At 41.6% G+C, this 24473-nt stretch overlaps 1 protein-coding gene across 2 annotated transcripts in view; it reads right to left on the reverse strand.

Annotated features, from left to right (window-relative positions):
- Nucleotides 1-1649: 1649 nt before the first annotated feature.
- Nucleotides 1650-24473, reverse strand: part of LOC139462158 (ADP-ribosylation factor 6) — a 33545-nt gene continuing 10721 nt past the window's right edge. For both annotated transcript variants that reach the window (XM_071243681.1, XM_071243682.1), the window contains exons 2-5: nt 14396-14518; nt 10060-10163; nt 8495-8693; nt 1650-7780 (exon numbers count right to left, since the gene is read on the reverse strand). In XM_071243681.1, coding sequence (XP_071099782.1) covers nt 7638-7780; nt 8495-8693; nt 10060-10163; nt 14396-14477 — 528 coding nt within the window. In that variant the 5' untranslated portion in view covers nt 14478-14518 and the 3' untranslated portion in view covers nt 1650-7637. The remainder of the gene's footprint in view (nt 7781-8494; nt 8694-10059; nt 10164-14395; nt 14519-24473) is intronic.

Genomic DNA, 24473 nt, shown 5'->3' on the forward strand with positions numbered 1-24473 from the left:
ACCCGAATTATCCGTCCCAGCACTAGTGGAGACATCAGCTCAGTTAATCTATTGATGCCATACGCTTGGTATTTCCCACATATTCTCAGATTGATTATCTGGATGTTTTCTCCTAATACTGATTGTCATATCTCTCCAGCTTTAGGATGCGATTGTTCGGCCACAGCCTTTATCTGCATAACCAAGCAAAATCTATTGGGACCAATTTAGTAGACACTTCCCTCTCAAAAATAACATTGTCCAATATATGATGTCATCAAGTTGCGAGGGCATATTTCAATCTCCAGAAATGACGTCATGATGGAACAATGTTTTATTGTGAAATAAACCACGCTTCATTCTTCATTGTTCTTTGAGATTTATCACGTAGCTATCTTATGTTCTGATTTAATGCCTCTGTTAAGATCTGACAAACTCGCTGCCCCAGCAGGTCGTCAGGTGGGCTTGCTAATCAGTGTGGCGACTTCTAAATTCTACCCGAGAAGATGTCGGAGCATCATGTCTGATTTCTGTAGCTTGAAAATGAATATGAGCAGGCAGTTCTGAATTGAAAATAACAGAGCAATCTGTTTATGTTGTGGTTGTATAAGCACCCAGTCACTTCCTAGAAGTTTTTGTTTTTGAAAGCTTACATTTGATTGGCTCAAGAAACCCTTAGTTTTGATTGGGCAGTGCATACCTCGTGTGACCTATGGGGGGTTTGTCAGATCTTGACAAAGGGTATCAAATTAAAGTGATGTCTGTCAGCTTTCGATGTGGGCCAAGTCAGTAAATTTTCGTGAGATGACCAGGAGCTTTCTATAAGTACTTTCTCCAAACCAGACTTCTGACTGAGTGAGACCAGTCATGAGAGGTGAAATACGATGTTAAGTCACATTCAAGATTGTTTCTCTTATATAGTGTTTTGCATGCACGTATGATTGGCTGGTTGTAGTTATCCGATTTCATATTGCCAGCCCACGGGGTACCATGCAGCAACAGGCAGCCTAAAAACCAGTACCATCTTTTTTAAACGTTTTTTGGTAATAATATGGCCAGGGGATCGAACCACTGATGTCTGCTCTTTGAGCAGATATTCTTTCGAGTACACGACAGGGACGGTCTGACCAGTCATGTCAATTAACAGATTCAGGGTTATGAGCTTTATACATGATGGATAATAATAGCCTGTGACCCAATGACTCACTGAACTAGCTGATGTTTGAACATTGGCCTTGTGAAGAAAGGGAAGTAACTCTACTTAAATGTAGCTTTACTATCACTTGTGAGCACAAAAGACAGGCTTTTCTTCTCACACTTCAGCAATAAGTCTGCCGTAAGACATAAAAGCAATTAAGAGGGAAAAAAACATGAAAAGAAGTATGGTTCAATAACTGAAAATAATCATTTCAGATTATTTTAATCTTAATTTAAAACAAACAAACAAACAAAACCGTTTAAACAAGAAGTTTAAAAAATAATAGCATGACCTATAATGTTGCATTGATTTGTTCCTTCATAACTGTAAAAATCCTTTGCAAACTGATCCCATTTCTTTTTGTATTTTGACACTGGCTAACACAATCTGTGAAACAGCAGCGGCCTTCTCAACAAACATAACCTAAAATGTTCCATCCAAATTCAAGGAGCACCAATGACAAGAAACACGCTTGTACTGATTGAATCTGTGTTTATTTAGGAGTATAAAATGTTGGTGAAATGAACAGGCCAGTATTTACAGAGTCTGGGGGTGGATCACCAACGTTTATACACGACACCTCCATGGAGTGTACCAGGGATACCCCTGTCTACAGGAACCTGCCACAGGAAGAGCGGACCCTGGCCCACAGCCAACCAGATGAAGTGACCTTCCTAGTAGTAGTTAGTAGTAGGGCTTAGTTAGACAGGGACTAAACTCACACAACTATCCACACAAGAAATTCTTCCAAAATGTTTTTAATGTTCAAAACACAGCATCGTTTTTTTTTATCAGTTAATTCTGAAGATGATAATTGAAACAAGTTGATGCAGAGCAAATTATTTCAATATTGACAATCTGAAGCTGAAGATATTAATCTTGACTTATGAAATGCAATGTTGACATAGGAAACGACAAATGTACCTCCTCCTCCTTCCCTAGTTTGTGCCTTATGGTAGGACTGAGCTCAACAGAAAGCAAAAGATAACAAGCGCGCTTGTGAACTGCCCATTGCAGGCCCCGACATTCAGCTGAGTTTAGCTTACTTCGAACGATATCTGAGTTTAACTGCAGGACTGATCGTAGCTAAAGAATGACAGTTGGGCTGCATTGCCAACAACGGCTGAATCGAGCGTCAACAGCAAAATCTAGTGTCAAAAGATGAATCGAGCGTCAACAGCTAAATCAGGTGTCAAAAACTGAATCGAGTCACAACAGCTGAATCGAGAGTCAACAGCAATCAACGCCAGATCCTGCCATCACTGACACATTGCTTATAAACAGTGAATCATTTTCCAACATGACTCCAGGTATATAAACAAGAGATCAATACTACTGAACTTGAGTTAGGTATACCAGGAAATCTGATACCGTCACAAACCTCAGAGTACTATGTAACTTAATGAATTATTTCATGTCAAGACCAACTCAAATAGAGCTGAAAAACATCTCCTCGATTGCAATACTGAATACTGTTCACAGGACAGCTCCAGGTCACATTCAGTCCCCTCTGGAATAATAAGATATATTGATCTCTAGCAGAAGCTCAGTTGTATATTTGCTATATCCCCCAATGTCATCATCTGATGTAATCTTGTATCAAATCCTGAACAGTTGCTTATCATCTGTCCAGCTGCTACAAAAATGTTCGGCCAACATCCTCTTCAAATATTTGAATAATTTCATTTAATATATCTACACAAACCTCATATGGCCCAGATCATCACATAATGCCCAACAGATAACATATACATGTCTTACTGAAAGGCTATAATGAGGATATCATTCTGGCTATGGTACTGAGGCAGAGCTGTAGTTGGACTCTTTGTTCTGTGACTAACATACAGAAGGCTACAGTGGTGGGGGCTAAGGATACTTGTGTGATGTCATACATTCTCTCACCTGTCTTCCAACGGGTATGTCTACTCTCCGACTACAGTCTCCTTTGTAATCTAGCTTTTACTCTGGTAATAACAACAGGTATGCAACGTCATAATAAACATTCATTAATAATTGTATAAATATGCCCTGGACACCTCTGACAAACAAACATGCTAGTCTAGATCCGTGATGCCCATCATCACAGACACTAGGGGCGTGATACGACACGTATTGCCATACAAGCTGCATCATACATCGTATATTTCTCCACTTTACACATTTTCCGTTAATACCAAGCCCTAATCTAAACCTTGATTAATCATCCAATACAGTTTCCATACTTAGAGAAATAACAGGATATTGATTTTGTAGGAGATGGATAGGGAATTTCGTAATTCTCATGAAACTTGCTGATGTTGGACAATAATAGAACCTCATCATTCATTGAACAATGCTGCAGTTATACTTTCCAGACTCCAAACGAATTACTTTTATCTGTTCATCTTGAATCATTTTTATCCGTTCAGGGTGAAATATTTGATATCAAAAGACACTTGTAGCTCAATACAAAAATGATTTCACTTGAAACGGCATAGTCCCGGGTAACAGGCATCGCTGTATCAAATTACAAGACGAGGCACCTACCATCAGCCATGTATTGCGGTACGATGTCGTATCACTGTGTATCTCCACCCCTTACAGATGCATGCAGTCGGCTGCTAACACCACACATATATATGCTAAAAGAGTAACAGATAACAATATCTAAAGACCAACCAATCAACACACTTACCACTCACAGAATCACACATTTACAAATCAGTTTCATTAAAATGTACAGATTATTAATACCCATGGCGGCCAGCTTCAAATCAAACACATTTCCTGGAGCTGGACACAGAGACACGTAGCCATCACACGAAATCCTGAAATACTGGGATGACATCGATCGGTTTTCCAAATATAAAACACTGACGTTTCACAAAAATACCATCATAAGCAAGAATGTTTTATACCTAACCTAAACAAATCAGTTATTAAAACAAATCACTTATTTAAAACTGTTTGGTTACAATGACAACACAAGCTTCTTGAGTAGGAAGCCAGCTATATACATGGTACAAAAACAGACATTCTGTACGTTGCTTCGTTCTGGATAGGCACAAAATATGCATATGTTAAGTTAGCAAATGTGTCTGAATCAACTTGGTTATCTGAAAACCTAACAACATAGGGACAGAGGCAACAACTGGAGGTCTAATCTCAATTCAGCGAAACAACGGACACGCACGCAGACAGCTGACACTGCCAAGCAGCCTGCCTCTAAAAGCCAGGCACATCAATCTGATGAGAACAATTCTATGTCCATTGCTACAATGAAAGCATGGAATGAAGGAAAGCACTATGAGCCGGTTTACAGAAAGGTATGCCCTGAGTCCTCATCTAGCCTTTTCAACATGGGTAATATATTAAGTTCTAGGTGTACAGAAGGCATGATCTATCCTATACATACATCACATTTCACATACAAGTTCTGCTTTAGGAATACCATTGCCTACAAACATTGATCTGAGTGTGTACAAGATATGACTTCTTGTTCACATCTACAGGATGTTGTGTAGGTCCCTCACAAACACACAGACACACACTGACTCTCACTGGCTCGCATCATACTGCAGCGGTGGTGGAAGACAGACCGGCAAGCCACCGGGTGATGAGGGGGAACTACAGGCAGCATCATGACAGTGTCTGGACACAAGTCTCTGGAAGGTCATCAAGCATCCAGGTCACCTTGTACTACAAGACAGTGTCTGGACGATCACCAAGCAGCCAATTCATGTTGTACCAGACACTGTCATAAGACAATGTCTGTGACATAAAAGTGTTTCGAAACAGGTCACCTTTTACTAAAAGACAGTGTCTGTTCAAGATCATTATCAAAAATGTGACGTTGTACCGTACACTCCTTGACATACAAGTGTCTGGACGTTCACCAACCAGGTCATCTTGTAACCGACACTGTAACAAGCCCAGGACACAATGTACAAAACAGTGTCTGTGCAATACAAGAGTCTTAAATTCACCAAATCACCCTTGTACAGGTACTGGACACTGTCTGGAACATTACCAAGCAACCTTGTACCATACACAACTACAGGACATTGTCAGTAACACATGTGTCTTGAAGGTCACCTTGAACCTAACACGGCTCCAGGACAATGTCTAGATGGACACCAGACACAGCACCAGGACAATGTCTAGATGGACACCAGACACAGTTCCAGGACAGTGTCTAGATGGACACCAGACACAGCACCAGGACAATGTCTAGATGGACAATAGACACAGTACCAGGACAGTGTCTAGATGGACACCAGACACAGCACCAGGACAATGTCTAGATGGACACCAAATACAGTACCAAGACAGTGTCTAGATGGACACCAGACACAGCACCAGGACAGTGTCTAGATGGACACCAGACACAGCACCAGGACAGTGTCTAGATGGACACCAGACACAGCACCAGGACAGTGTCTAGATGGACACCAGACACAGCACCAGGACAATGTCTAAATGGATACCAGACACAGCACCAGGACAGTGTCTAGATGGACACCAGACACAGCACCAGGACAGTGTCTAGATGGACACCAGACACAGCACCAGGACAGTGTCTAGATGGACACCAGACACAGCACCAGGACAATGTCTAAATGGACACCAGACACAGCACCAGGACAGTGTCTAAATGGACACCAGACACAGCACCAGGACAGTGTCTAGATGGACACCAGACACAGCACCAGGACAGTGTCTAGATGGACACCAGACACAGCACCAGGACAGTGTCTAGATGGACACAAGACACAGCACCAGGACAATGTCTAAATGGACACCAGACACAGCACCAGGACAGTGTCTAGATGGACACTAGACACAGCACCAGGACAGTGTCTAGATGGACACCAGACACAGTACCAGGACAGTGTCTAGATGGACACCAGACACAGCATCAGGACAATGTTTAGATGGACACCAGACACAGCACCAGGACAATTTCTAGATGGACACCAGACACAGCACCAGGACAGTGTCTAGATGGACACAAGACACAGTACCAGGACAGTGTCTAGATGGACATCAGACACAGCTCCAGGACAGTGTCTAGATGGACACCAGACACAGCTGCAGCTTATTTTCTATGACGGTCAACACATGTGGGTCGCCAAGGGAACTGTTCACGACACATGTGACCATTATCAGCTTTCTACATCTTGCACCAAACACAGCTCAAGATGGTGACGAGGTCTGTGTGTTAATGAATACGTCCAGTGTAATGACAAATACTTTTATCAAAGATGTGTGGTGAACATGTGAAACGCCTGAGTGTGAGGGGAAGGCTGATGTAAAATAGAAAGTGTTGACATGAGGAAACTAAAAGCTGCTTGTATCTACCCCCAAAAAGAGAGAAACAAATACATTTGTAATATCTGCCTTGAAGTAGATATAAGAAATGTATACTCAGAAAATACCTTCAGACCACAAAAGCTCCATGGATAAGAAAACATCATCTTCTGTTGAACTCTGGATACTGTTGATGGATACATAGTGTGCAAATAGAGGTGACAGTGTCTTTATTATTCACAGACAAAATCAGATATGCAATACTAATAACTTGTATGTGTAGCTAAACAGTTTGCTTTACAAGTGAAAAACATAACATAATCTCTAAAATTTCTTATATACAGATAAGTTCTAGTGTGTCCAAAAATGACAGATGGTAGAGTTCATTCTGAATTACAAATGATAAAACAAGGATTCACACGCAGTCTTGTTGTATTGGTAAATATTAGACATCTCCTGCTGGGGTAGTTGTGCTGATTCGCCTCCAAGCCTTGTATAGTATTTCAGCGGATGAGATCTCGAAGAAGCTGATAATTTCACACAAAAACATACAAAACTCTTTCCTAACCAATAGAAAACTGGAGAAGTTAGTGTGACGATATGTCTGAGGTGATACGAGTTTGTCGAGATAACAGGCCATGCTGCATCATCGTCTTCATGCTCCATGGAAGGTTGTCTTTCCCAACAGGTCGACGCAACGAATAAATATACGAATGTAACATGAGTGATATGGACATCCGGGGGCTACTTGACTACCTGGGAGAATTAGAGAAACCATGCAGTGTTACTACAGTCCAGCATCAGGTACTTGTGCCGAAATGGCCACATGCATTTTAACTGTACAGAGAGGCAAATAAGTCGGAAGTATACAAAAAGTCTACTTGCAAAATATACACTCTGGCCCCTTTCAACACTTTTTACAAGATCAAATGAAGCACCGTAAAAAACAGAAATAAATCCCATGTGACAAGCCTGCATGAGCAGCGTCCAATAGGGCCTGAAGGTTGTCACGGTCAGCGTCTATGCACAGGTGACTTGCATGAATGTCCACAGCTGGCTACAGGTCAGCCAGCATCCCACGATGGTGGGTCTGTCCACTGTATCTGTTTTGTCAGTATGTTTTGAAGAGTTTGTAATATAAAACAGACTGGTGCTATGTGCCCAGCCTCAATCAAGACTTGTGGTTGGAAGTGAGCCATGTGAGGCCCTCGTACAGTCCGTCACCCGTTGTCGCACACGCTGGCTGAACATACCAGTTGCGGTCACGTATTCTTGTTAATCCTAGCTTCTCTTGAATTTCATGTGGCTTCATAGCTGCAACAACAAACACACGTTAGTTGACTGGCTATTGGTTTGCTTCAGATACTGTTGTGATCCCATTCTGTGCCTTGTTTGTTTTGTACATTCTACTGGAGTATAGTTAAGTTACTGCAGTTTCTTCCAGCGATGCTCCAGTCTACACTGACAGGGAAGTAAGGAAGCACTGTACACTGACATGGCCTTGACTGCTAGGTATGGTACATTGAGTATGGTCCCACTTTATATATTGATATATTTATGAAACGGGTTCCACAAAGGGTTCCGCCAAACTTTACGGATAGGCATCATATTTGACAAAATGTACTGCAACATAACTGCTCCATCAACATATTGTCATATCCCTGAACTTAACAATCTGACAAAGTATCTCTCTAACACTCATCAGTCTGCCAAAAGTATCTCTGTACATAACTCTTAGCAAAAAAGATCTCCCTATATATACATCTCTCTCAGCCACATGATCTCCTCATATATCTCTTTGACAAAAGGATCTCTCAATATATCTCAAACTAAAGGATCTTTATATATCTCAAGCTGAAGGGGTTCCCTATACATCGAGGCCAAAAGGATCTCAATATATTTCAACCTAATGGATCTTGTTATGTATCTTAGCTCAAACAATCTCCCTATATAGCTCAGCCCAAAGGATCTCTACACATAGCACTCTCTCTAAAGGATCTCCTTAAGCACCACTGCCTTCAATCTTACCATCTGGGAGATCCTGTTTGTTAGCAAATATCAGAATAATGACGTCTCTCATCTCGCGATCGTTGATGATGCGATGCAGCTCCTGTCTGGCCTCGTCAATACGGTCCCTGTCAGCGCAGTCTACCACGAAAATGAGACCTTGTGTTCCTGTGAAGTAGTGCCGCCATAGAGGTCGTATCTTGTCCTGCCCCCCGACATCCTGCAACACAACACAACACAACACACTGAGACACCGCCGCGAGGGAGACACCATGACCATGAGGCTACCCCACCTCAACATCGGCTACACCACATCCTGTATGACAAGATTATACTACTACTACACTGGCAAAGTTGTGTTGAACTCACCTGTAGTCTCTAAGTAAAGTAATATCATAAAAGACATCATTCCCAAGTTGCTATTTCCGCTATGCAAAGTGTACAGTGTTCACATTAATTTCAAGATTTACAGTATTGCTTCTGTTCAGCCGATCCCGAGACAACAGAGGAAGAGTAAGGAAGCAGTGGCATGAGAGCATGGGGTTAATTCCGCTGCTATCTGTCTAACTAGAATCACAAACATAGATGTGTGTTGTCAGCCAAACGTTGTGCAGGTCGTTGACCAGAGTGAGTGAATGAATATGACAAGGATACCCGACTGCCCCCAATAGGCCAGAAGGACGTGGTGCTGACGCACCAAGGATCAGCAGCAGGGATGGGAATCCAGTGAATCCCGTGATGGCTCACGGGTGGGGCAATTCACTGACGCATCAACAAGTTTGGATAAGACTATCGGACGACATGTAACATGACATACTTGACTGTTACCCAAACTGTGGCTGGTTGTGTGTACTCAGTTCAACACAGCATCACCATGACTACCACCCATGTCATTCTATCTGCATCATCATATCCTTTCTATCATGATCTCGCTATTGTGATGCGTATCATATTGTGAACTCACTATTGAGATACATATCATATCATGACCTCACTATTGTGATACAAATCGTATTGTGACCTAACTATCATGATACACACATATCATATTGTGAACTCACTATTGAGATACATATCATATCATGACCTCACTATTGTGATACGTACATATCATATCGTGACTTCACTATCGTGATATATACATTATAACATATCATATTGTGACCTCACTATCGTGATACATACATATCAAATCGTGACCTCATTATCGTGATATATACATATCATATCTTGACCTCACTATCGTGATACATACATATCATATTGTGAACTCACTATTGAGATACATATCATATCATGACCTCACTATTGTGATACGTACATATCATATCGTGACTTCACTATCGTGATATATACATTATAACATATCATATTGTGACCTCACTATCGTGATACATACATATCAAATCGTGACCTCATTATCGTGATATATACATATCATATCTTGACCTCACTATCGTGATACATACCAATCATATCGTGACCTCACTATCATGATACATACATATTACAGTGTCACCTCGCTATTGTGATACTCTTGGCATCATCCCCTCACCAAGGTGATACGTACTGTATCGTGTACCTACCCAGACACTGAACTTGACATTCTTGTAGTTGACTTGCTCCACGTTGAAGCCGACTGTGGGGATGGTGGTGACTGACTGGCCTAACTTCAACTTGTATAGCACAGCTGGGGACACGGTCAAGGACTTCACAACATCAAGTCTTGGAGACAACAACATATTATATGGAATACAGAACTACTGCAACATGTGTAATTCCCTCCTGGACTACACTGTCCCACACACCCAGTCTATCATGACTTCACCCAATGGGGTTACCCTACGGTGATCACATGGTGATGGGTGTGTCACTCCTACAATGTTTCATCATCTTTATACAACACCAGGTCAGTGAACAACATGGGGTTCCCATATGGTTGTTTTGTTTGTGTGTTTGTTGTTTAACAAAACACTCAGCAATATTCCAGCTATATGTTGGCGGTCTGTAAATAATCGAGTCTGGACCAGACAATCCAGTGACAGACATCGATCCATACAATTGGGATATGATAACATGCATAAACCAAGTCAGTGACCATGACCACCAGATCTTGTTAGTCGCCTCCTACGACAAGCATAGTCGCCTGCATGGGTTGCTGAAGACCTTTTCTACTATTCTCACAGGTTGATTACCACATGGTGATGCGGGTATCGCTCCTCCAGTGTGTAGTCATCCTCATACAACACACGTATCATTAGTATCGGAATAAATATATGTTATAAGCAAACGATTTAATTAACAATTAATCACACCAAGTTTTTCCAGTTCTTAAAATAAGGTCCTGTTGTCATGGTTACTGTCCTTGCATGAGAACCAAGAAGGGGGTGGGGGGCAAAGCTTGATACTGTGTCTGATCATTACATAACTGACAAAAAAAACTTCTGGATATGAGATCCAACCAGATTGACAACTGTGATGATTAAACCTGAACATTGCCGAAGGATAAAATAACTTGCGTCATTCCGCAGACTGAAAGTAAAACATGAATCATCAACACTACACCGAGCGAATCAGTTATTTTCACACACAATGTTACTTCCTGAATCCTACAAAACGAGGAAGTAGATTCACACAGACTTGTGCTACCCATACAGTGAGGTTCACTCACAAAACAACCAGGTGACCCAGACTAGGCCAGATGGAAGGAACCCTGCAGCACACTGGAAGGAAGGGGGAGGGTGGGGAGGGTGGGGAGGTGGGGTGGAGGGTGGGGAGGGGAGAGTGGAGGGGAGGGGAGGTCGGGGAGGGGAGAGTGGAGGGGAGGGGTGGTCGGGGAGGGGAGAGTGGAGGGGAGAGGAGAGTGGAGGGGAGGGGAGGGGGGAGGGGGAGAGTGGAGGGGAGGGGAGAGTGGAGGGGAGAGTGGAGGGGAGGAGGAAAGTGTCCTGATGCAACAACCCTTGGTTTCCGTGGATGTCTCGACCAGTTGTCAGGGAAGTAGCATAGGTTCCATATGTAAGAAGATGAAATGCTTTAGCATATGCTCAATCAAAGGGAGATAATCCATCATAAAACAGTTGGAGGAGATAAGTGTGAAATGTATGGATGCAGTGTTTGAATATGATATTTGACTGAACATAATCTTCAATCTCCTTTCTCTACACATGTTAACACGCTTCATCGTGTCCATGGTGTTTTGTCTGTGAATTACGGAGTTATTTCCCCTGAAATTAATGACAGATATTGGGGTCATTGAGTATTTTTAATATTAATATAATAGTGACCCTCTAAACGTGAAACATTTAACAGAAGGGTTATGACAGGACCTCTTGACTTCAAGCCTTATTTCAAACACGGCATCGTATCAACCATTCATGATGTTTTCATTTAACTGAGTATTAAATAAACGTCATGCGGTTGGAATGTGTGTACAGATACTAATCTTGTGGCAGGACTGCAGCTCAGGCAAATAATCTGAAAACACAACTCAGCAATTCTGACCTCGAGTCATATCAACACGTTGCTGTTTTTTGGCATGGTCTGCACTGCACAGAAACAAGAAATGTATTGTACACACAGACAAGTCCTCCCAATACCTCTTTCTAAAGTACTTAATATCAACCTCAAAAACATTCACTACAAAGACAGGTGGGAGGTGACAATTCTTGAAGCGACATCACCAGACAGGGTGGCAGTCTGCCTGCAGGCTGTCATAGTCTGGTTCAGGTGTCTCTGTGACCTGCGTGCATCAGACATGTATCAGGCATGTACCTAGTGTCACTTGGCTCCCATCAATGTCATTAATCTTCCGTCAAGCACATCAGCAGCAACAGTTCTTACATTGCCTGTAGCTACTGTGTTGAGTATGAGGAACTAATAGAATAGACGATATCTATAAACTATAAACACATGATAAAAGAAAGTAATGACAAACTCCCATGTGAAATGCAACACACTCAACTCCCAGCACCATGAAGCCCACCACAGGTGAGTGAGTGAGTGAGTGAGTGAGTGAGTGAGTGAGTGAGTGAGTGAGTGAGGTTTTATGCCGCTTTTAACAATATTTCAGCACCGGTGCACTGGTGCACCGATGTATCGTTCGGCCTGACTTTTGTATTGTAAGTTATTGCAATAATGATTCCTGTATTGCGATACAAACACAATATATTGCATGTGTAATTTCTTCTGTAATTTATGAACTGGGACCAAATGGACCCATATATGGGTAATACCATGCAGCTCCAATATATGAACTGTGACCAAATAGACCCATACATGGGTAATACCATGCAGCTCCAATATATGAACTGGGACCAGATGGACCCATACATGGGTAATACCATGCAGCTCCAATATATGAACTGTGACCAAATAGACCCATACATGGGTAATACCATGCAGCTCAAATATAAGAACCAGGACCAGATGGACCCATACATGGGTAATACCATGCAGCTCCAATATATGAACTGTGACCAAATAGACCCATACATGGGTAATACCATGCAGCTCCAATATAAGAACCAGGACCAGATGGACCCATACATGGGTAATACCATGCAGCTCCAATATAAGAACCAGGACCAGATGGACCCATACATGGGTAATACCATGCAGCTCCAATATAAGAACTGGGACCAGATGGACCCATACATGGGTAATACCATGCAGCTCCAATATAAGAACCGGGAACAGATGGACCCATACATGGGTAATACCATGCAGCTCCAATATATGAACTGTGACCAAATGGACCCATACATGGGTAATACCATGCAGCTCCAATATATGAACTATCTGATGATTGGCACAGCACCATAGTCAGAATGTTCTCATCTGTATAACTGTTCCAAACTTTACAAAACCCTGGCTGAAACATCTACACAGTTGTCCATGTGAACTGGCAGTCATGGCAGAAGATGCAAGGTAACAATAACCAAAGAGAAATAGGACCAGATATTCTTTCAGACCAGTTGGGCCCAACCTGCTCATCATGCTCATTTATGGAACTACAATACAGATGACAACATGCCATCATTTGTTTCTAAATCTAAATAACAGTTAAGATTGTTTACATGAAAAAGTCCTTGGGTTTTTACCTTGTTGCACAGACAATGATGATAACATGACACAACTTTCACCATAACTGTTAACAACTTGCTGCAGAACACACATTAGCTCTAATTAGGTTAGGAATAAATAAATAATAAAATGTTGATCCAAGTCTCTAAATAACTCTAAGTTATCAACCAAGTAAGCTCAAGTAGAGCTTGTAATGGCTTTGTATCTCATCAAACACGTACACATGTTCTCGCAGCACAATGAGAAGACAGACAGGGTCAGTACAGGATGACGAGATGCTTGAACATTGGAGCTGTGGGGTCAATGGTGGCCTTCATCTCATATGTCATGCATACAGCTAGAAAACTTACACAAATGTCTAATTACATAGTATACAAACTTGCCTCTTTTCGACTTGTTTTGTTTCATTAAATTTGTTGTTTAACGCCACACTCAGCAATATTTCAGCAACATGATGGCAGTCTGTAAATAATTGTGGACCCAACAATCCAGTGATTGACACAATGAGCATCAACCTAAGCATGCTAAGCACAATGACATGCATTATCATGTTTTATCTACATGACAAACTGTCTGGTTTCAGGGTAACATGCATAACATGCAGGAACACTTCTTTCACACTGACAGCAACTGTCATTCATTTTCTGACAAATATATGCCCACAGATTTTGGGTGTCTAATATTTTATCAATGTGTTAGTTGTGTTTAAATAGAGGATTCCTGCATAACTGGCGTTTACTGCATTAACATGATAAAGGGGCTAAACAAACACCCCCCCCCAGAAGCACACTTCCTCACGACGGGTCTATGTACGCGGTGCTGTGCGTGAATGAAGGATACTAGTTTTTCCTGCTGCATCAAGCCCCAACATGAGTATTCTCATCTCCTTGTTGCCGAACACCTTGGACAATAACTTCCCCATCCCGGCTGGTCAGTTGGCCAATCCCAGCTTTCACCTCCAACCTGCAACACCAACAAAACAAGGGCACGGTCAACATACGACTTCAACAAAACAAGGTCACGATCAAAATACGACTTCAACAAAACAAGGTCACGGTCAACATACTACTTCAACAAAATAAGGTCACGGTCAACATACGACTTCAACAAAATAAGGTCACGGTCAACATACGACTTCAACAAAATAAGGTCACTGTCAACATACTTCCAACAAAACAAGGTCACGATCAAAATACGACTTCAACAAAACAAGGTCACGATCAAAATACGACTTCAACAAAACAAGGTCACGGTCAACATACTACTTCAACAAAATAAGGTCACTGTCAACATACGACTTCAACAAAATAAGGTCACTGTCAACATACTTCCAACAAAATAAGGTCACGGTCAACATACGACTTCAACAAAATAAGGTCACTGTCAACATACTTCAACAAAATAAGGTCACTGTCAACATACGACTTCCAACAAAGTAAGGTCACTGTCAACATACTTCAACAAAATAAGGTCACTGTCAACATACGACTTCCAACAAAGTAAGGTCACTGTCAACATACTTCAACAAAATAAGGTCACTGTCAACATACTTCAACAAAATAAGGTCAAGACATTACCAACTGCAATGTGAAGAGAACAATACCAACAAAGCAAGGATCAAGGTCAACCTGACGTCATTCGAACATGTGGTCACAACTTGATGACGTTGTAAAATGGATGGCGTTACTTTTGAGAGGGAAGTGTCTTAGCGAGTTGGTCCCCAGAGATGTAGTTGGACAGCACAGATGAATGCAATGGCCAAACGATCGCACCCAGAAGTGGGACAGATATGACAATTGGTATTGGGAGAAAGGTACAGATCATCAACGTGAAACTTGTGAGAATATGCATAAAAGACCAAATTTAACTCGCGCCCCTCATAGTTTATTCTCCCAGCAGTGTTTTATTGTATGATTGGTTGGTCGCCTTTTACGACAAGCATAGTCGCCTTTTACGGCAAGCATAGGTTGCTGAAGACCTATTCTACCCCGGATCTTCACGGGTATTATTGTATGATAAACAACTCCCACTTGTCATGTATTTCTTGGTTACCAGGGTGTGTTACAAACCTATTGTCTGTGTTAATGTATTGGAGACTCCACGGTCCCGACAGGAAGTTCTAACAATGCCCAGATCTAATTCTCATGCTTGTTTGCCAGACAGAAGGTGAACATGGTGAACTAGCTTTCTGTATATTCACTTTGACGATGATGAAAGTTATCTCAGCTGGGGGTCCAGACCAGACTGAAATCTTCAACAGATGGACACAGTTGGGTTTCAAAGCAGCAGAACCCTACACATCTGCAGGGGCTCCTGTAAACGACCAATCTCTTGAGTATTGCAGGGACAGCTGGGCTAAAATTTACTAGACCCAGGCTTCAGGTCAGTGGTTCCTAACACAAACTGAACTAAGCCACTAACAAAGTATTGCATCACAGATTGTGCAAACAAGACACCTCCAAGAATATTTTGTCCTTAATATATGATTTTTAAAAATTAGTATGTTGTGTAACAGTGAACAAATGGTGAATGAAGTTTGGTTTAACACAGCTTTGAACAGTATTTCACTGGAACACTAGGTGTCAGCTTGATGTGAGAGAAAAGCCTGAAGCAATCCATATCAATATTGTGAAACCAACGAACTCTGGCATGGTGCTGACAAATCTTAAAACATAATCAGGGCAAATCTGGGATTCAAACCCACGCATATATATACCTAAAGGAGGCAAGTGAGACAGACAGGCCACAGTGTATACAAAACTACGATGTTGACAACATTTGAAATGCGTTGAAATCAATAATGGAAGACAACAGGGCCCGGCTCAACAAAGCAACCTTTCTACGATGACAGTTCTACTCTACCTTAAAATATGGGAGTTATGATTGTGTCCACTTCTTGATCTGATCAGTGACAGTGATGGTATGTATGTGATGGTATGTATGTGATGGTATGGTAATGACATTATTGTCAGAATGACCTGACATAGTTGTGTTTGTTATCATCAAGATAACACCAGAAACAGCTACTATTAACACATATGCCCAGGCCTGTAAACATTGTTGAGACTGACGCACATGCCTTGATAAAGTACAAAGCAACACGTTCTCTGGTTTTGTGTTGACAGTTATTTCTATTTATCATATAATGGGTAGGTTTCTCTGCAGGATAAACACTGATAAAGCCAATGGATAAAAACGATAACCGTTGGGGTCAAATGCGAATAGAGATGCAAATATCAAAGGTCAAGTAGGAACTACTTTCAGTGTTTATAAACAAACATGGCGTCGCCCTTGTCATTCGGCAATCGAGTCAGAATAAACTACAGAGATAATTGCTATCATTATCAAAAGAACAGTCTAATATACTTAAATTCAGTGTCTAACTGTGACGTCGCTTAGGCAATTTCTAAGTTCTAGCAACTTTGGAGATAGACTAGTCTCATAGACTAGGGTACGAGTAGCTTCCCTTTGACAAAGGGCAGTTACTCTAGTGGACAGACCGATGGATTGCTGCGAAATGCAAGTAAAAACAATTGTTGTTTTGCAAATATGTTGCTTCGCCACTGTATAAGAAACGGATTTCAGTTGGAACTATATAGGCTACTGACACTGTCCGACTGACCATGCTGACACATCACTTACCCTGCGCGCATTCCAGGAAAACTTGCAATGTTTAGGTAATGTTAGTGAGAGAGGGAAAGCGATTTCCAAGCACAGAATTTAGGAATGACATTATATGATAAAGGGGTTATCACGCTTGTGTTTGGGTTTAGCGAGCCTTGTGACGTGGTGTGGCGTGCACTATTCTGGACTAATGCTGATTTTATAGTGCTATCCGACTGAGATAATATGCTGAAGTTTATTATGAATGTCCCAATCTGACACAGTATACGGACTCCGAAACCAACCAATCCTTGTTTTAGCCCCTGAATGTCAAGTGGCAGGCAGGGCAACAACAAAGACCACCCTTTAACATCTTCTGGCAGGCACTGTCAGGGATCAACCCCCCAATGAATAAATGCAGTCAAGGTTGTTTCTAGGTTAGAATTGGTCCTACTTGGACTTTATGGACCAGGTGGTACAGATCGTCGACATGGTTGTGTAAATGCACACCGACAGTTTGGATTGTTGCTCATAATATCAATCACTGGCTTGTCTGGTCCAGACTCGATTATTTACAGGCTGGTCTTATAGCTGGAATATTGTGTGTGGCATTAATCAACATGCCAAGTAATCCCCTAGATTTGTACTGATATCCTTGTTACTATATGATGGACCTACATGAAGCCAGAATACATTAACCATTACAAAGAGTGAGTGAGTATGGTTTTAAGCCGCTTTTACCAATATTCCAGCAATATCACGGCAGGAGACGCCTCAAATTGGCTTCACACATACTCCTATCGGGGGGCACGGGTGGCCCAGTCGTCTAAGGTGCCGTGATTCGCTGTGCAGAGTTGCATCCCTTGGGCACGCGAGAAACCTATGATCATGGGTTCAAATCCCAGTTCGCCCGGAATATATTTCTAGCTTTGTCAGCACCATACCCATGCTTGTGGGTTTCATCGAAGTGGTAAATGTCTGAGCCCTGCATCACTTTGGGCATTCCTAAGCTGACACACCGTGATATTACTGGAATACTGGTAAAAAAAGTGGTGTTAAACCCAACTCACTCAAAAACCTGAAAACTTCATATTTTCTACCAACCCATCAACAACCTTGATTAAAAAAATCACTGTTCCTCATTAACTTCAAATGGTAGTAATCTAGGGGTCCAGAATATATGCTGACCTTCGAACCCTGAGTTTGAAAGATACTCTGAATATCAGGTGACAAAAACCTGGACATTAGACCAGTGATGGCTTGACCCCACTCTGGCAATCAAACACTTCACAGAGACTGCTTGAGTAGGACTCTTATCAATTCTACAGAGCTGAATCAGTTAATGAAAACAGGCCGCCCTAACATAATGTCAGATAAGGGCAGAAAGTTATTTTCTCAAAATCCTTATCATAAAAAAAAATCGGAAGTTTAACATGTTCCAACCTTGCTCTTAACGTCATGCTAATCATACACACAGCATTGTTCTCGCTGCAGGACCACCTACTCAATTCTGGCATTACACGTTCAGATAAATGGTAGGGAATTTCCTATTCCTGTAGGGAGCTGCATGATCACATACCATGTCATGATATTGTGTGCGGCAGTGCTTCAAGTGTCCACCGAGGAATGTGGCTGTGCCGTAACTGCGGATATCCTGACAACTGCCGCCGCCTCGTCATCAGCTCTGCCTAGGTCAGACTTACTCATACTAGGCTACACACTGCTTATGTTAGTAGACTCAGTAGACTCAGTACCCTGCTGTAGACACAGAGACATCATACATGCAGACCACACTGTGGGGCCAGGGGGATTGTCCAGCCAGGAGGTGGCTCCCCCTTATTAGTCCTGCCTTTGTGCCCTCCTGCATGTCATAAACATGCAAGGTGCTTATCCATTCTGTTCATGACACGTACGATCGTACACATGTGTTAGACCAACAACAAATAGCCTATGAAAGGTCTTCCAACATAATAAATCTCCCTAAGTAAGAAAATATATGCTGCTTCTAATTCTGATTTCATCATATTCATATATAGCTGGGCTTGATTTAAGGAACTTGATTTATCTCGCACCAGGTGCATTATGACATGAATAGCTAGTTGCACCAGACAAACAGGTTGCACCTGGTCCCATAAATTTATCAAAGATGAAACAGAATTAATCTAAATCAGTACAATCCTTGATCTCTGATGATAGCACAAATAAGTGATGCAGTTGGGTAAATACAAACAAATTTGAAACTGTTTTTACATGCACATGCATGGTGTATGTAGACATAAATATTCAGTTGCATTTTCATTGGTGCATGTTTCATACAGCTTAATCGAGCCCTGTAGCCAACTGGACTTTATCATCAAGACAGGTTTTCATTATTCCACTGACATCGTAGAGGGCAAGTCATGTCACTAACTGATGGGCTTACTGGCTCTTGTGACTTTCTGGAATTTATAACTAATATATAGACTATTAACTTACTACTACTAGACTCAAAGAAATGTGACGAGACCTGGCTTCAGGCTACTGTCTGAGCATGGTCAGGTTACACAGATACACCAGGATAACTGTTCCACATCTTGCACATAATGTATCTGTAGAATTTCTGTGAAACCCAAGTCACACTGTAACAGATCAAGTCCCCTGTGATAGACTGGATATGTTTTCCTCACCATGTTCACCAGGGAGTTCCCCTGTTGCTATACAAGCCGTAACATCACGTCCTGACATTAACCAGAAATACACATGACCAGAAATACACATTGTACTTGTGTGGGAAATCGAACCCAAAGCCTTCAGTGTGACAAGCAAAAGTTTTAGCCACTAAGGCATAAATTATTAGTTGAAATCACATTTTCGAGGTCATATTTATATATAAATAATAACAAGTTGTCACTGTAAGAGACGGGAGTCCTTAGACACATATCTAGACTTGCCTATTAAGAGGATAGAATTACTACACATCCATGGATTTTTCTTTCAGAACAGCCTTGGAGCAAGGCTAGCCACTAGGCTACCAAATCCCCTCTTTAGTCATGCTCATACACCCTGAATATATCCATCAACACGATGTCCTTACATTAACCCTGACAACACATCAGTGGTGGAGAGTCTACCATATGAAAGCTGAGAACATCCTGTCAACTCCCATACACTGAACACTTGGCGAAAGAACCTGATCTCTATTCAACTCCCCTATATAAATAACTTGCACTGACACCTGTTGGGGAGGAGGAAGTCATTCACACCCCTCAAACCACGCTGGAAATACCATCCTGACCCCCTGATACATATCCCAGCTGCAACCTGGCTGGGGGCAGGGAGGGGAAGGGAGGGGGGGGATGAGGCAGACAGATGCTGGTTGGAGACAGCACGAACACCAGCAACATGTGCACATGGATGTGTGACAAAAACATTGCATTATTCCCGGCACTGCATGGAAAACACATCCCAGTTCAAGCCAGGCATGCTCACAGCTGCAGGACTGAGGAAGAATGCTTGAAAAAACGCAATGTCATCAAGAAAGTGACAAAACGTCTGGATCAGATGAATACTGAACATGCTGAAGCTTAAAAACGCACACAATGGCTCCTAAGACAGGGATATGTTGACATCACCATTATACAAATGCTACATGGGAACTTGTCTGTCAAACAGACCCTGAAACAAATATATCCAATACAGCCTATGCAAGTGTTATGTTTGGCAAGTCTAGATCATGTAGATTGAAAATGAAGAAAGTCTCTGGGCTCCTGTTTAGTATATTTTATAACTATACTTTAACAACTGTTTTTTCTATAAAATATGTTCATTTCAAAGACTAGATGTTAGTCTAGACAACAACCATAAAGTGTTTTTAATGCATTTCGACAGAATCATATTTACTAGGACTGAGCATTAAGTTGCCCGATCTTGCCTAGCTCTCGCCCCACACTGAGAGTCACACAACCTGTCCACGTGCATTGTCCATGTTCATAATATGCTTATACATGCTGAATTTCTATTGAGCTCAAACTGCCATAAATATCAATATACAAGTTGACTGGCAATGTTTGGTGGCTTGTGGTGTTTACCGATGGGCTAATTATTCACACCTGACGTATCAGGGTTCATGTGCGGCTGACAATCAATGTGTGAACCACACAACCTCCACCTCCATTCCCACAGAAGGATACACTTGATGTCCCACCACACAACGGCAGGAGCAGGCATAGTCACAAATGTTCCCTTGGGGCACAATATGACTGCTTATGATTAAAACCTTGCTGATAAGCAAGACTATTAATTCTGTACACAACAGTGAAGAGCTTCCTACCAATAATACTAGATGCAGACACTTAATTTATACCAAACAATTCTATACCGTGTATACTACAGGTGAAAATAGTCCCATACTGAAGGCAGTGTTGCACTGAGGCCTGAAAGTGTCCTTGTCATAACCCTACAAGATTGGAGACTACATCATGTAGACGTATGTCATGAGTCATGGTATCATGTGTATCACAACACTGTATTCAGCCGTGTTGGTGTGAATTTCATTACATGCATACACTCAGTTTATACCAAACAGCTCTATACGATGTATACCACAGGTGAAAATAGTCACACACTAAATAAGGCAGTGTTGCAATTAGGTACGAAAGTGTCCTTGTCGGAACTTATGATATATATAAATGTTTACGTGCCTTGATTGAAAATAATGTCATATCTCTCTATATAATGTACATAATGTATATCCACCTCTCATGTCTATAGGTATATTTATTCCCTTATGTAGCTAGTTTGTACCCTACCCTACGAGGGTGTTCTGTACAATAACAATTCTTGATTCTTGATTCTCACCATACCTGCCTACTGTGAACTCTACAAGACTAGGGGACTACATCAGGTAGACTTACACGAGTCACGGTTCCTTGTGTATCACAACAGGTCATTTCAGCTGTGTTTGTGTGAACTTCCTTATAGATCACCCAGTTTGCTTACCTTGCATTATCAGCTAACCTCGATTCATTCTAACTGTATTAAGCAATCAGATTCATCTCTCTCTAGTGATAGGCGGTAAGGTAATCCTAGTTGGATGTAGTGCAAGTCCTAGCTAATGCTAGTCTGATGTAATGCTAGTCGCTAGTTGGAGGTAATGCTAGTCGGGTGTAAAGCTAGTCTGACGTAATGCCAGTCGGATGTAATGCTAGTTGGAGGTAAAGCTAGTCCGCTGTAATGCTTGTCGCTAGTTGGAGGTAATGCTAGTCGGGTGTAAAGCTAGTCTGACGTAATGCCAGTCGAATGTAATGCTAGTTGGAGGTAGAGCTAGTCGGAGATAAAGCTAGTAAGAGGTAATGCTAGTCGAAGGTAATGCTAGACAAAGGTACAGCTAGTCTGACGTAATGCTAGTCGGAGGTAATGCTAGTCAGAGGAAATATCAGGATGGTTTATTGCAAAACTTAATTCTACAAAATTGATACAGAACTAAAACATGAATTGATACATGGGTAAGAATGGTCTGGTGTAAACTTGTGCATGTAAGTGCTGCAACAGGAAACGGCAAGGCCTCCAGGATCCCCCCATTATTCCCTCACTGTGAAGTCACATGTGAAGCATGACTCTGCTAATGAAGAATCTATCATCAGAAGGTAGCTAAAGACATCTATTACTGTAACCATAGCAACCATAGGGGCAATTATCCTGATTATCCTAATCCCATCTGTCAGCCATGCTGTATCTACCTGTGATGATTACATTTCTCCCTGTGAAATACGAAGGTTCACACCTGGGGCATGACGTCTGACACAGAATCGGTTGGAAATCAGGGGCAGTTAGATGTTCTAGCTCTTATCTGGATCTACGGGAAACATTACAGTCAGGTGTCTCTATATCCTAACAGCACTTTCAGCCATTTCTGATGTGGCCAGTCTGTGACTCCAGCCGCTGGTCTGGAGCTCAAGTTTAGAATCATCTTTTGATCTTTAATGGCTAATGACAGTCTACGTCTTAGAATAAAAATACTGGCAGGAAGTGGCAAAGTATAGAGTCAACATGGCCAAGTCCCCACAGAATTCTCACAATATGGAATGAGAGTGGTACGCTCCAACCATGCTGACAGTGTTTTTTATAAGAGTTTATAATCAACAAAGTTTCAGATGGCCACCAGTCATAGACTGATAAAATTTCAATTAGACAGATGTTTTTTTTTAAGTACATGTAGTCAGACTTTTGACTGATAGAAACGCTAAGCAAGGTGTCACTTGTTTCATAATTAAACAATTAAATAGTAACTATTAGGGATTAGTCCTTGCATTATCGATTCAATAAAACAATGCACAGCCATCAAAAATTGTAAATGAAATTCTGGGCAGCACGTGTCTTTGCATTGTACTTTCTGAATCATAGAGAAACCCTGTCAGGAGCTTAAGTGACTCTGTCAAGCACTTTTCTTATCACAGCGTTCATTGGCCAGATCGTATGTATTCATCCAATGACGAAGGGTCTTGCATTGATTTGTTGTTATGGTTCGTCCACCACTATTATTGATTTGTAAGCACATGGCATAAGCAATGTTTGTGTTTTGTGTATTCGACTTATTAACTTTTGCCATTGACTTATTACATTTCTTGGGTCCAAGTCATTGACCTATATTATACAGCTTTTTGTGTCAAAATCACTGATCAAGGGAGGCTCCAGGGGTTCTTAGGGTCTGTCTTACAATACTGAATCCTGAACCATCAACATTTTCAACTTATTCAGCTTAAACATCCTATCAAACAAAGCCCAGAAACCAGCAATGTGTTACGTTACGATACTATCGTAATACTATTGATACAGTGGTACAACTTCTGCAACAAAGGAGACAAGGGCTTTAACAAGTGTAATGTTGATTCAAACAGTCATTCCCATAATCTTAGGATCAATAATCATGATTATTTCCTGGTCAGAAAGTATGTTGAACATGTAAAGCTGATTAAGGACTTCCTTGTTTTACGAGCCACTCCTATGTCAGTCGTACATGTCCTACTGCAGTAAGTTCCTCAACAAGCGCCAGGCTCAGATAGCCTATCAACAGGATTCAACTGAAATTGGCCCCTTGTGCAAACAAAACCTGATGCTCCCCAAATTATGGCCTGAAAATTACAAATACTGAGCCTAAGTGACAGATGCCTGACAGTGATCGACATGAAGAATAAGTCCCGAGATCATATCGACTAAGCTACTTCAGCTGGAAAGTGTGAATCATGGTGAATGAATATTGTTTAACACTGCAATCAGCATTATTCCACTTGTAAAAAGGCAGCCTGTCTATAATCTGATCTGGACTAGACAAGCCAGT

This window comes from Haliotis cracherodii, unplaced genomic scaffold, assembly GCF_022045235.1.
Source record: "Haliotis cracherodii isolate W230 unplaced genomic scaffold, xgHalCrac1.p SCAF_15, whole genome shotgun sequence".
Classification (NCBI taxonomy): Eukaryota; Metazoa; Mollusca; class Gastropoda; order Lepetellida; family Haliotidae; genus Haliotis; species Haliotis cracherodii.